The 14774-nt window shown below is 60.1% G+C and overlaps 1 protein-coding gene across 4 annotated transcripts in view; it reads left to right on the top strand.

The window, feature by feature from the left end:
• Positions 1–14774, top strand: part of GNAO1 (G protein subunit alpha o1) — a 180294-nt gene that overhangs the window by 152209 nt on the left and 13311 nt on the right. For 2 of the 4 annotated variants that reach the window (XM_055551320.1, XM_055551319.1), the window contains exons 4-6: positions 1288–1448; positions 7188–7316; positions 9066–9195. In XM_055551320.1, coding sequence (XP_055407295.1) covers positions 1288–1448; positions 7188–7316; positions 9066–9195 — 420 coding nt within the window. Of the gene's footprint in view, positions 1–1287; positions 1449–7187; positions 7317–9065; positions 9196–11792; positions 11932–12958; positions 13113–14774 lie in introns of all 4 variants that reach the window. The other 2 variants (XR_008703762.1, XM_055551318.1) reach the window with 2 other exon arrangements.

Here is a 14774-nt window from a genome sequence, read left to right as displayed (position 1 = left end):
TGGTGGTGCCATGCACTTAGCTGGGCAGACGGGAGAGAGACAGAGCAAGGGCCGATCGCGAGGTGTCGCCAGCACAGGACCCGCCACCACCACACCTCGGTGATGGGGTGGAGCCAGGAGGACAGCTCCAGGCCGAACCATGTATCACATCCCCCTGGAGTGCAGTTCCCAGGATTCCACGTCAGACATAGAGGAGCACCAAGTGGCTCTGGAAGGCCCAGGTTTCAAACCACACCCTCTAGTGGCCTGACTGAGGCATAACATGGCTCTAGGTGGGAGGGTGTCTCCCTCTAGCAGGAAGTCTGGCCCTGCCCACCACCCTCAGGTCCCAACTCCCTTCTCTCAGGATCAGGCAGAAACCTTGACAGTGGGGTCCAAAGGAAGAAGTTTGGGAAACTGGCCAGGTTTTTCCCAGTCATTCCTCGCACGGGTGAGCCTTCCCGAGGTCACACGGGCACACGGAGCAGCATCAGCTGTGGGCCCTGACTCACAGGCCTGTTTTTAGCCCCAGGTGGAGGCACCAGCCCTGCTCACCCACCCCTGCCTCCCTGAGTCACCGCCTGCTTAAGACACTCAGCGCCTGGGTCCCAGGGCCAGCTTTCTGGTGGCTGCCCGCAGCAGAGGCTCGGGTGCTGGAGAGGGGCCGGGACCCAGGCTCTCCTGGTGGGAGACTTGGGAATCCAAGGGCTGGGGTCTGTGGGACACTGACCCTAGGGAGCTGGGTCTGGGCTGGCATCATGGGCGTGGCCTGCTGGCCTCCAGGCTAGTTACAGCGTCCTTCCCAGGGCAGGCAGGCAGGAGGGGACACAGTGCCTGCACCTTCACGTTGACCTGCTGCATTAGACAGGCCCTGACGCATGAATAGCTACTAAGCTGGACAGCTCAATTCTGAAAGTTTCCACGGAAGGCTTTGCCCCCCACATACCTTGGTAGAGACCCATGGACAGAGAAGCCTGGCAGGCTGCAGTCCATGGGGTCGCACAGAGTCAGACACGACTGAAGCAGCTTAGCACACAAGCACCTTGGTATAGAATCTTTTGTCAGCCATGCGCCGTCCAGGTGTTGACCTTGCCCCCTTCCTTCTTTCCCACCCGGAAGGCCACCTGCAGATTGCTGCCTCCTGCTCACTTCCTGAGCCGAGGCCTGGGGCGGGTGGAGGGGTATCTGTCTCTCTTGCTCTCTTGGAGGGTGGCGGGGTTCAGAGGACTCGAGAGTGGGGTCACCAACCAGTGATCGTTGTTGTGCCCACAAATAACAGACTCTGTCCATGTTCTCGTCTCCTCACAGGCCGACGCCAAGATGGTGTGTGACGTGGTGAGTCGGATGGAAGACACAGAGCCCTTCTCTCCAGAGCTGCTCTCTGCCATGATGCGACTCTGGGGCGACTCGGGGATCCAGGAGTGCTTCAACAGGTCCCGGGAGTATCAGCTCAATGACTCTGCCAAATAGTGAGTGTCCTGGGCAGGCAGGAGGCCGCCAGCAGGGCAGCGATGCGGCGTGGAAGGGGCTGGAGGTGGGGGCGGTGGGGCAAGGAGGCGTCCTGGGCTGAGGCTGCAGCCGATGTGAGATGCTTTGCCTAGTGTGTCAGGAAGGAAGGAGAAGGGGCATCTCCTCCTGCCCATCCCCCGACCCCCAGGATGAGAAGGAGGCCAGGGAAGTCGGGGGCACAAGAGACAGCTAACAGCAGGGCTCCTGGAGGGCCAGAGCCATCACCCACCTGCCCTGGAGTGGGCCAGGCCCCCCACCCCCCAGAAGGAAGGGTTTCAGTGCAGCAACGTTTTTTTTCCCCTGGAGAATCCTTGACCCCGTAAGTACTAATCAAGGGCAACATAGGCAGAAAATAACTTACGTGGTTTTCTTTTTGAGAAAATAATAAGCTTTCCATTCCTCTATCTTTAAAAATAAGGAATATGTAACCCATCAGATAAGTGAAATAGTCAGGCATACACTTTAATACTGCATTACAACTAATAAGGAAAAGTAGAGGACAGAGGGGAGAGATCGACCCCAGGGCAGGAAAGAAGTGGGGGTGAAGCACTGAAGGCCAGAGAGAGTGGGTGGGCAAGAGAGGGGAGGGCAGAGAGGTGGGCCTTCCAGTGACCACGGGGCCACATGACTGCCCACTGCAGCCTAGTCACTCCAGGCGTCTGGAGGTTTACATGTCCTTGGCCCCTGGATCGGGGGCTCCAGGGAATGGTCCTCAGTGGTCAGGGATGCGTCTTCTGTTTGAAGACACTGGGATTGCATTCCAGCTTTCAGAAAACGCACTCACATTTACAGACTCGTGCCCAGGTTTTCAGTGGGCACCTCTGGGCTTAAACCCCGCTGCGTTAGGACACACGTGCTCCGACACTGATCTGCCCAGCCTCCTCTCAGCCGGGGCCCCTTTGCCCCCCAGAACACACCAGCAGTGGTCTGGAGAGGTTTTCAGTTGTCCTGACGAGGGTGGTGCTACCGGCATCTAGTGGGTAGAGGCCAGGGATGCTGCTGACTTCCTAGAGACACATCGTACAGCCCTCCACAGCAGTATCACACCCACAGTGTCAGTAGCGCCGAGAGTAAGAAACGGTGGTCTCCCTGATGCTGATGCAGAGGAGGCCAGCGCTGAGAAGGCAGCCTCCACTAACAGACACTGGAACTTGGCCACTCTGCACACCTAGAGGGGGCAAGCGCTTGTGTCCTGTGAGTCCCAGGTGGTGGTGACCCAGGCTCCAGTCCCTGATGAGCCCCCAGGACACCTTGGTGGCAGGGATGTGAGCCCAGAGGCTCAAGTCCACACCTCTCTCTGTGCACGCAAATCATAAATTCTGACCCAGGTGTCCCCCCAACCCCCAGCTAGTCAGGCCTGGAGAGGGTGCCCCCTTCCTCTCCCACTCCCTGCGCCCTGCTCAGCCTTAGTCCAGACCCTTCCCATCCCCCCACCGCCCTCAGGGGCTGCTGCTGCTGCTGCTAAGTCGCTTCAGTCGTGTCCGACTCTGTGCGACCCCATAGACGGCAGCCTACCAGGCTCCGGGGCACCTCAGGACATCAAATCGTGCCCCCCACTTAAATGAGTGCCACTTAACTAATCATAATATCAATCCATTGCAAAAAAAATTCTTTTTAACAGTATGGAAAGATATAAAATTCATAGTGGACTCCTCCTCCCAGGCCTGTCCCCCTCCCACTGTTAACTATCTCTGTTTGTTTGTCCCGGTGATGTCTAGAAAACCTGACCTGCCAGCTCTCAGTGGTGTTTAATGCCTGCAGCTGTGAAAGCTGAGGAATTTAGCTCCCCTCCCTCCCTCCCGTTTTTCCTTCCTTCCTTCACTCTTCTCCACTTCCACCCCCAGTTTTTGGCTAGTTACAGGGTTATTTTTAGTTCTTCTGGTGGTTACCTTGATAAGTCGAAAGGAGCGACTTGAGTGAGCACTTGTCAACTCCCCCAGGTGAGCTGAGGAGACGGCCCTCTGCTCTCTGGGAGGGGCTCTGCCGAGGGCAGGGGGCCCGCAGGCAGGTTCCCAAGGCCCTCGAACACTTTCTGGGCCAGGGTGGCTTTGCTGTTGTAATTTTAGCTGCTAGCCTTCGTCTTCTGACAGAATCTGGGGCCTGAAGTAGATTTATTGTGATGGAAGGGAGAGAGAGCCCTAACAGGGCTGTTGCCTGGCAGAACTCTGGGTGACATACACACCTCACACTCACCTCACACACACACATTCTCACATACACCTCACACACACATTCTCACATGCACCTCACACACACACATTCACACACACAAATTCTCACACCCTAGACAGACACCACATACTCTCACACTCACCTTACACACACACATTCTCACATACACCTCACACACACCTCACACACACATATTCTCACATACACCTCACACACACCTCATACACACACACACACACACACATTCACATACACAAATTCTCACACCCAAAGATACCACACACTCTCCTCACACACACACACTCACACCCGACCTACACACCACAGACACAGTGTCACATACACCTCACACACACACCCCTCACACACATTGTCACATACACCTCACACACACACCCCTCACACACACACACACTCACACCTCACACACATACACATATACCTCACACAAACACACCCCTCACACATACATCTCACACACACTCACACCCTAGACATACACCTCACACACACACACACCCCTCACTCACACTTACACACACACTCTCACACCCTAGACATACACACCACACACACACACACACATACCTCCCTCACTCACACACACACTCTCTCACACCCTAGACATACACACCCCCACACACACACCTCACACACACACACACACTCTCACACCCTAGACATACACCCACACACACACACACACACCTCACACACACACATACTCTCTCTCGCACCCTAGACATATACACCCCACACACACACACACCCCCCCACTCGCACACTGTAGACAGTGTGAGCAGCTCCCCAAGGCCCAGAGCCCAGTCGCCACATGTCCCCACCCAGCCATGGGGGGCAGGCCAGCCGGCCTCTCACGTTGCTGGGAGGCTCCAGGGCTCAGGGCGAGGGGACGCCATCTGGCCTAGGTCTCCCTCTGTCGTGGGTCTTTGAACACAGCCAGCACTCTGTCTCCCCTCTGAACGATGGCTCCAAGACGGGTCCCGGAAGCCCAGAAACCCCAGCACCTGCCAGCCAGGGCTGTAAAAGGTAGTTATTTCCATGGTTTGGGAGAATCATTGTTCCCCAGACCCGGGTCCCCACTAGAGGTGTGACTGGCAAAGCACCCTTCTGGTCAGAGCCCTCCAGAGTGAAAGCCCAGGCGCTCACACTGAGCTCAGGGGCCTGCGTGCTGTGCCATCACCTCCGTCACCCTCTGCAGCCTCACTGCTCGCTGCCTGCCCTGCCCTGCCCCGTGCACAGCCTCTCCCTGACTCCTGTCCAGCGCCTGCAGGCCTGGCTCCTCCTCCAGGTGTGGCCTCTGCACCAACTGGTCCTTCTGCTGGACCACGAGAGGCTCATCCCCTCACTGCCCTCCGTCTCCTCTCGAATGTTGTCCTGCTCCACGAACCTTCACCACCCACCTGATACCAAACAGCGGCCCCCAGGCGGCCTTCCCCTACTGATAGTCTGAGTCTTCCCTCCTGACACTTACCACCTCCTGACATGTTGTACAGCTTAAGTCGCTCAGTTGTGTCCAACTCTTTGTGACCCCATGGACTGTAGCCTACCAGGCTCCTCCATCCATGGGATTCTCCAGGCAAGAATACTGGAGTGGGTTGCCATTTCCTTCTCCTTACTTCTTTGCTAATTACCTCATGCACACACCCCCAGGAACAGAGGCTCCGGGAGGGCCCCAAAGCACCCAGGACAGTCGGAAGGCAGCAGACACAGCAGGCGCACAGTCCCCTGAGCGCAGCCTCTACCCTCCCGTGGCCGCCTCCCTGCATGAGGCTCAGCCAGCAGAGAGATGGAGGGCCAGGCTGTCTGCCTAAAGGAGGGCTCCCCAGCTGGGATGGGGCCAAGACCAGAGGCTCCCAGCCCAGGTCTCCAGCTGGGGATGACAGGAGGAGGCTCCTGAAACCAGCACCGCTTCTGGGCAAAGGCAGTGTGGGCAGGGGAGGGACACGTACAGAGAGGTTGGGAGGACCTGCTCCAGGCTGAGGTTGGAGGCCACCCAGATGCCCATGGGCCTGGCGAGGAGGCTCCACGGCGGCCAGGGCTTTCAGGTCTGCTCTGCCGTCTCAGCCTCCCTCCTTCCACAGCAGAGAGGAGGCCTGGAGGCCTGTGTAAGAGCACCGGCTCTGGAGTCGGGCAGACCCAGCCTTGACCCCGCATAGCAGTGTCACCCCCTTTCTAGGAGTGTGGCTGCAAGCTCACCTTCCCTGAACCTGGGACCAACATCAGCTATGTTTACTTAGGGAGAATTCTCAGAAGGATTTGAGGCAGCTTGGATTGTTGGTTTACCAGTGGACACCCTCCTTGGTGGAGGCGTCTGCCCTTCCCAGCCCTGCCCTGCCAGCAGGTCTAGAGTGGGTGCTTACGAAGTTGGCTCCTCTGTGCACAACCTGGGACTCCCACATCACGCCATGATTCAGACCCTCGAGGTTGCTCCCTGTGGGCTGCATGTGACTCTCCCTGCACAGGGATGGGTAGCCCAGCTGGCCCTGTGGGTCACTGAATCTTCCTGCCAGTCTGAGCGAGCTCCCTCCTTCCTAGTTTCCTGGATCCCAACCTGGCTTAGGGTTCAAACCTTAACCCATACCAACCCCTAAAGCCTTCCCAGCGTGTGGCCTTGGAGGACCAAATGCACAGGCCGGGTCTGTCTCCAGGGCAAGTGATGGCATGGCAGGAGCCATGATGCCTAAGGTCCCAGCGAGGCCCCGCCCCTGCCTGTCTGTGTGGCTTCTGGGCCTCTCTCCCAGGAGCATCAGATGGGAAGATGCAACAGCCCCCTGGTAAACCTGAGGAGCGCGAGAGGCAGGCGGAGGCGCAGAGGGCCTCTGGGAAGCACTGCAGGGTACCGTTAGGAAGTGGGATCCCAAACCCTGACTCAGGGCTGGGCCAGGCACTCACCTTCATTAGAAAACCTGAGTTTTCTAATCTAGGAAATAATACATTTACCTTAAGAAATTAAGGGTGGAACATGATAATGCACAAAAAGACTAGAAGCTAACTTTAGCCCATTGTTATTTTAAGATGAAGAAATGACAGTGTTAGAAACACATGTGTGCATGCTGGGTTGCTTCATTCATGTCCGACTCTTTGAGCCTATGGGCTGTAGCCCACCAGGCTTCCACGGGGTTCTCCAGGCGGGAATACTAGGACGGGCTGCCACGCCCTCCTCCAGGGGATCTTCCCGACCCAGGAACAAACCCGAGTCTCTTACATCTCCTGCATTGGCAGGTAGGTTCTTTACCACTAGCGCCGCCTGGGAAGCCCATAAACATGTTAGTCTCATTGAAAAGTCTGACCTTGTCTGAGCGAGCCTGGAACTGTGCACGAAGCCCTTGGTCTGAGTCAGAGGCTCTGAGCGCCTGAGGCCGGGACATGAGTGTCTCTTCCTCAGCTCCGCCCCATGCCTGGCCCTGGACGGGTGATGCCATCCCTCCCTGGCTTGGGTCGGGGCTAGCGCTCTGGGAGGGCAGTGCCCACACCTGGTCCACGGTCCTGTGTGCTGCCGTCCCCAGCTACCTGGACAGCCTGGACCGGATCGGGGCCGCCGACTACCAGCCCACCGAGCAGGACATCCTCCGAACCAGGGTCAAAACCACCGGCATCGTAGAAACCCACTTCACATTCAAGAACCTCCACTTCAGGTGAGGCCCAGGGAGACTCCCCAGCCCTGGAGAGGGTGCCGAGACACGGGCGACCCCTGCCTCGGCCTCAGCTCATCTGGAGCATTCCTGTCTCGGGGAGCTCTCAAGTTTGGACAAGCATTGGATGCAAGAAGGGACCTGTGTGTGCGCCTCTTTGCCACCAAGGTCGGGGGCTGCGGTGAGCGGGGAGGCTTCCTGGCAGAAGCGTCCTGGAGGGGGGCTCTGAGGAACAGGGAGGATTCAAGCAGACAAAGGAAGGGAGTCCTGTCCCTGCGTGACTTCCGAGGGGGAGGATGGTGGATCACCCAGGTGGTCTTTGAAGGCATGGAGGCATGGGGAATAAGGGCGGGCGAACCTAAGCGACATGTTTTGTGTGACCCAAGGACCCATGTCATCTCACAGCTGGAAAGGGCTTGGAGATCAGCTGGCCCACCCTCTCCAGGTATATAGGGGAAACTAAGGCCTGGAGGAGCAAGTCTGTTCCCCAGCACAGAACACAGCTCAGGCCCAGGGTCTGAGCACCATAGGGGTCATAGCACCACCTGGGGCAGCTTGCATGCCCTGAGGCCTGGTGCCCCTAGCTGCCTCCAGCTGCCTCCCAGGTGTGGTTTCTGGGTGTTGGGTGGAGCAGGAGGAGAGGCCAGAATGGCTGGGACAGTAGACCAGTAGACCCGTGTGAGGCCGCTGCCTGGCCCTGCCCAGCCTGAGGCCCAGCCCCCGCCTGCTCCCACACAGACAAAGGGCTGGGGTTCTGTCTCCATCCCCGTGAGGCTGCCTGAGGCCTCCCCTGAACCCGAGGAAGGCAGGGATGGGCCAGGCAGCCCCACGAGATGCCCCTGTGCTCTAATCCCTCGGTCTCTCCCACTCACCGCTCAGGGCAGAAGGTGTGGAGCTGGGCTGGGGGCGCCCGACCCGCAGCAGCTGAAGAGTACATGCTGTGAAGGGGCCTCAGAGACTGTCACCAGGGCCCAGTATTTCAGATGGAGAAGCAGGGTCCAAGGGAGGCGGTGACGGGATGAGGACCTGACCTGTGTCCTTGCTCCAGGCCCGCTGTGGGCTCCGGCCTGCGGTTGCTCTCCTCTGTCGGCGGGTTGGGGCCCAGCCCACCCCGGCAGCTGTGCATCAGGCCTGGGATCTGCACTCAGGGCGTTAGATGTGAGGTTGACTTCGCACTTCCAGGACCAAAGCCCCTCTACCACCGTCTCCCCTGATAGCTCTCATGCCCCGGGGGATGATGTCTGAGAAGGGGTGAGGGAGGGAAGGCGCAGAGCAGAGGCTTTGTCTGCAGACAGACCTCGGTCTCACCCCAACTCCCACCGGCACCCTGCACTCAACCCCTTGCTGCCTCACTGTGCCTCCATGTGGAAGCTGCAGGTCCCTGCCCGCCTCCCTCTGTGCCTCCCAGGCTGCTCTGGGGCTTCCACAGACCACAGACACGAACAGACATGCTCAGAAAGCCAGGGGCTCGCAAAGGCATGTCCAGCCGAGGTCACCCCTTAGCGACAGCCCTGAGACACAGGGGCAGGTCTTGGCGTCGCTGTGTGGGGCTCTGCCCAGTCCCAGGACAGAGCAGTGATGGCCACCCCGCCCCAAGGGTGCCGTGCTCAGTCCTCAGCCCGGAGCGAGGCTCCTTGGGAGGCTTGCTGTGTGCACAGCAGCCTTCCTCCCCCACCCCTCAGCTCAACCAGTGTCCCCACACCTGCTGGGGTCTCCCTACCCCCACCCGCAGCTCCCCTGTCTTCCCGATAGGCTGTTCGACGTCGGGGGCCAGCGGTCTGAGCGCAAGAAGTGGATTCACTGCTTCGAGGACGTCACGGCCATCATCTTCTGTGTCGCGCTCAGCGGCTATGACCAGGTGCTCCACGAAGACGAGACCACGGTGAGTGGCCCCCGCCCGCCCAGCCTCAGCGGCCCACGGTGGCTCTCGGGTGGAGCCGGCTGTGGGGGTAGGGGGCTCCTTCGTTGGCTAGGTTGTTCCCACCTCTCTCCTGACTTCAGCCAGTTGCCTCATGATGCCAATGCAGTGAAGGCAGCCGTGGGCCCCATTCTCAGAGGCTGTGTGCAGACGCCAGGGGTCAGGCAGTAAGAGCCTCTTCAGTAAACAGAGCAGAGTCGCAGAGGCCGTCGGGTCAGAACCAAGTTAAGCAAATCCTAAATGAAACCAGGGTGCAGTCAAGCAAGAATGTATGTAAGACAGAAATAGCAGTTCTTAGCCCCGACAGCCCTCCCTGAGCAGTGGACGGGGCTGGCAGAGGGTTGGGCCATGGACCAGGGCTCATGGTGAGTGACGGGGTCAGGGGGCACAGGCCCCTCCCCTGGAGGGCGCCAGCCTGGGTTCCCACCTTCCGTCACTGCGTCTTCAGTCTGGGGCCTCGGAGAACTGCCAGGCTGGGGGGAACTTCAGAGGGGGGCCCTCTCTGCAGGAGTGCTGTCTTTCTCTGGGCCTGGCCCTGGTTTGCTGCTGGATTCAGGGAGCACCCTCTCTGTCTTAGGGGTGTAACCATCATACCCGCCTGGTGGGGTGTGGGCAGTGGGGTGAGAATCTTCAAGGACTTGGAACCGTCTCTGGCTTAGCAGCCCTGGGCTGGTGTTCGTGTCGTCCCTGGGGGTTGTCCGGAGCTGGGGGCCCACTGAGCTGCCCACAGAGAGGTGGGCCTGGCGGGGTCTCAGGAGACAAGCACCCGCTGAGGTGGGGCTTCTGGGCCGTGGGGTCACATTCTTGGCAATTGTTAGCTCTTGTGTGTGATGCAGGCAGGCACAGAGCCCTGGTGCTGAGGTTTTAGGACTGGGGTCGTCATGGTGGGCCTTGAGCGAGGCTGTCTTCTTTCTGGGTCTGTCTCATCGTCGGTCCTGCCTGCTGGTCCCACGGGGCTGCTACTAAGGTGTGCTGGGCTCTGGGGTGTGGTGCTATGGGAGGAGGCGCCGCCGTTCTGCGAGGTCGGGATTATGCAGTGACGGTGCTGTGGTTGGATGGGGCCAGAGTCACTGGCCGGGTGGGCCATCAGGACTCGTGCCACATGCTGACCTGTCCCCCTGGCCCTTTCTTCTTCGGTCCCTGGAACACTTCTGAGCGGGGCATCAGCGGAGCCCCACAAACCCTGCCGTGTTCCGGGGCGAGGCTCTGGGACCCCAGCTGTGCAGCTCTTTCCAACTCCAGCACTGTTATCAGTGGCCTCAGGAGCTGTGGTGTGTAAGACCCCCAGACCTGGACCCACTGACTATCCTGAAGGCCAGGTCGGCTCCCGCTGCCCTCATAAGGCACTGCGCACAGAGACCACCCCAGCATATCTCTCACTGATCCACGGTTGACCCTGCTTCTGGACCCACTGTTCACAGTCCGCCTGGCCACCGTGTGGTCTGAGCTCCATTTGGTTCATCTCTTCTCCTTGCTATGCCTGGGAGTGGGAAGCAGGGCTGGTGCAGGAAGCCAATTCTGCCGTGAATTTGGAAGAAAACCAAGCAGTGGAGTGTCGAGGGCCCCAGGCCTCTTCTTGGGGACCCTCCCGGCTCAGTCCCAAGCCCCAAGTCCCTCTCAGGAACAGGTGCGCACTGGCCTCTGGAGCATGGGCAGAGCAGAGGACCTCGGAGCAGGTCTGGCAGCCACAGAGTCCCAAGCTCTGTGGCCTGCAGGCCTCAGGTGAACCCGGCAGGTACCGGGCCTCACGCTCAGACGGCCCTCCCGGTCTTACGGCCTGCCAGCCCTCGCTCTGGATCAGGGCCCGTTTTGGAGTGCCTTCCTCCTCGCCTTCCTACTTTCACTGTCTCTCTCCCATCCTCTCCCTCAGCTCCTTCTCCCCTGTTTCCCTGCCCTTCTTCACAAAGGCTGGGTCCGAGGACCTTCGGGAAGCCACAGCGTGTGGGGTCGCGAATGGGCTCTTCCTGGGTTCCTTTCCACCCGGGAGAGAACAGCAGCCTCTCCAGAGCTCGGGCGTTGGCATCACCACTCGACAAGAGCCCGCAGAGGCAGCTCCTTGCCATGGTGCCAGTGAGAATAGCGCCCTGCCTGTGTGTCCAGGGCCTGGTGGACATAGCCCGGGGTCTAGTGCCACCGCTGGCACCGTGGGAGTGTGGCGGCCGCTCCACCTGCTCCTCTGTAAAGTGGAGCCCACGGCGAGCGGCCTCTGGGCGGCTCTGAGGACCCCTGGGGCTGGGGGCTGTAAGAGTGCCTGCGCTCGCTCGGGACCCTTCGCGTAGCAGACGGCAACTGCAACACGACTCTGCCCAGGAGCTCCACTTGAGGCCAAGTGGTGGGACTCGCACGTGCTGCCCCCGGGAGCAAGCGCTCCAGCCGCTGACCCATCCTTAGTCGTCCACTTTCCTCTTTGGTCAGCCCTGCTCCGCCCTCTCAGCCTGGACTGGCCGGGGCGAGAATTGGGGCTGCCTGAGAAAAATGTGTCTGGGGGCTCCTGGAGCTTGGCCAGGAGCCATGGGGCTGGTGGCTGCGCGCCCACCGGCCGGCCACCCTGCCCGCCACAGCCCGGACCCCCGCGGCCCTGGGCCTCACTTGCCACAACTTCTCAGCAGCAGCACCGTCACCGCCGCCTGCAGGGCCTTAACTTGGCAAACCAAGGCCAAACCCATGAGCAGATTCTGAGAGACGCTGCAAGTCGGGCAGGTATGAAGCGCCTCCTTCCAGCTGAGACCGTCAGCTAAGAGTTGAAAGCAGCAGGTTCCCAGGGCACCGCCGGGTGACTTTGCTGTGAAGCCTGCCCCTACTCCCATGTCCCACCCTCCTCACCGGCTGGCCTAGGCTGGTGCGCCCTACCTTGCATTCCATCTCCAGGCACACGGTCCACAGCCCCAGGGTGGCCGTGGTCTCTGGAACCTGCCCCGGGGGCCCAGACGGATCAGCTTGTACTTCCTGGCCTGAGACTGGTTGAACTAATTGGGAGTTTTGGGGGGTTTTTTTCCCCTCTCTTTCCTTCTCTCATGTTTTCTGGGTTTTTTATCTTCCTCTCTGTTTTAATCTGTTTTGTTGGCTTTCATCTTGGGGTTCTTCTGGCCCCTCTACTGGGAAAACAGTCTCGATAAGCAGCTCACACAGAGCTGCCCCCAGCCCAGCCACGGCCCAGGCAACCCACCCAGTCCCCAACCAGACCAAGGCCACAGCAAGAGCACTCCCCCGTCGCTGTCCCCCTGGTGTCTGCTTCCAACTCTGGATTAATGCGAGGATGCCTCAGTCCTCGGTTAATGATCCCCAGCTGAACGCGTGCATCCTCCCGCCCCTGCTGGTGGAGCCGAGTGCGACCCCCTGTAGTGCCGTCTGCATGCCCCGGGGTCCCACGTGGGCTGTGGAGGGTGGCGGGGTCCTGCCCCCACGTGCATGGTGCATGTCCCCTCCGTGGTGGGCTGGAGTCCTCCGGCGACCTCACTGCCCCCGCCCGGGTCAGCCCTCTCTTGGGAAGGGGCAGTGTTCCCCTGCCCTGCCCTGCTCCTTGCTCCACCCCCACCCCACCCGCGTGTCGAATGCAGCAGGGACCAGGTCCTTGTCCTTGTGGGTCGTCGCGTCTCTGTCCCTGGTGGTGCGTTCAGCCGTGTTGGCAGACCGTCCCTTTGCTTGTCCCGCTGTGTCACTGGCCGCGGTGGGTCAGGGCCCCGGGCGCCGCATGGGCCTCACTCGCCTCTCCTCCGTTCTGTTGCAGAACCGCATGCACGAGTCACTGAAGCTCTTCGACAGCATCTGCAACAACAAATGGTTCACGGACACGTCCATCATCCTATTTCTTAACAAGAAAGACATATTCGAAGAGAAGATCAAGAAGTCCCCGCTCACCATCTGCTTTCCGGAGTACACAGGTAGAGATGGCCGCTTCTCACAGGGACTGCAGGGGCCTCTCCGTCCCCCTTCACCATGCGCTGCAGACGCACCAGGCTCTGCCCCAGAGGATCCAGCACAGAGCCGAAGGCAGGCCCCCCGCCTCCCTGTAACGTGCTGTAGCAAGGGGCCCGGGGCAGCCAGCTGGGCTTCCTAGTCAGCGGAAGCAGGGCTGAAATCCTGGCGTGGCCACTTACAAGCCCTTGACCCTGGCAGCCTTTGGACCTCAGCTCGGTCGTCTGTATGTAGAGGCTGTCAGTACAGTGGTAACACCAAGATGATGCTGGGGTGAAGATGGGGCTTTGAGCCAGACAGCCCAGGGTTCCTGCCCCCACTCTGCCACTCACAGCAGGTTATACAACCTCTCAGAGCCTCAGTTTCCACATCTGTGAGATGGGTAATCACTGTGATTATCGATCCCTTCCTCCCAGAGTTGCCAGGAGGACAAAGTGAGCAGGAATGAGCTTATTAGCATCGCAGTGGGCGCATAGTAAGTGCTCACTGAACACGCTTTTGTGACCGTGATTACAACTGAGAAGTACCCTGAGGGCACCCCCACATGGGTAGTTATGAGTCAAAAAGCCTGCCGGATGCGAGAGCCTCATGAACGGTCTTGCTCACACCTCCCTGCAGAGGACGCCGTGGCCGGCAGAGGCCACCTTTGTCACAGTTGCGGCAGGGTCACCCGGCTGTGGGTGGGCGGGCAGCCTGACCAGGCCCCCGGGGAGCAGCAGCGTGGCTGGAATAGCCCACAGGCCCACTGGCTCTTCAGGATGGCCAGGGCCTGGTCAGAGAGACAAGTGGAAGCAGAAGTGGGCATCTCCAGCCTGCCCAGCCCCCAGCCTGGAGAGCACAAGGGGAGTCAGAGTCCCAGCTTGGTGTAGGGGAGCCTCCAGGCTGAACCCCAACTCCCCAGGAGTGGACGTGGGGGCCACGGCTCAGAGCTGGGCAAGTGGTGCAGCTCACAGTCTCTCCCCTCCCTTGAGATTCGGCTGACAGCCCCCCGGGCCAGACCCCAGCAGCACACGGCCAGAGGCGGGCTGGGCTCAGCACCCTGTGCGCACACCAGTCGGCCTCTGTTTAGTCATATATGAATTGTGGAGGGTCCGTGCATCCTGCCCTAAGTGGCCGAGACTGTGGCCCACAGGGCAGCAAGAAGCAAGGGAGTCAGTCACCAAGGCCAGTTTGGGGCTGATGAGGTCCCAGGGACCCTCTCCCTCACCTCCAGCACAGATTTAGGAAAGAGCTGTGGTCTAGTAGGCCCTCCAGGCCAGGCCTGGTGGTCTGTGCCCCTATGCCGAGGGGCTAGGTATCCCCCATCCCCGCAGGTGTGCCCCTCCCGGGTTTCCGGTCTGCACTGTGGCTCCAAACCCAGCCCCTTCCCTCCCTCCCTCCGTCCCTTGGTGGGTCTGGCAACCCTGCCTGGGCCTGTGGAGGCTTCAGGCAAAGCCAGGAGTCCCTTCTGTTCCTCCCTGAACAGCAGCTGCTCTCCTGAAACCCCACAGAGCAGTGTGGCAGCAAGTCGGGGGGCCAGACAGTTCTTCAGCCCTGGAAGGTGGACGTGACAAGGAGGCAGGAGGGGATGAGAGGAAAGAGGCCAGGGCAGCTCGCAGGTGCTGCTGAGTGTCCACCGGCTTGCCCAG

Source organism: Bubalus kerabau, chromosome 17 (assembly GCF_029407905.1).
Source record: "Bubalus kerabau isolate K-KA32 ecotype Philippines breed swamp buffalo chromosome 17, PCC_UOA_SB_1v2, whole genome shotgun sequence".
Classification (NCBI taxonomy): domain Eukaryota; kingdom Metazoa; phylum Chordata; class Mammalia; order Artiodactyla; family Bovidae; genus Bubalus; species Bubalus kerabau.
The sequence above is the reverse complement of the archived record's forward strand: the minus strand, read 5'-3'. Positions and strand labels throughout refer to the sequence as shown.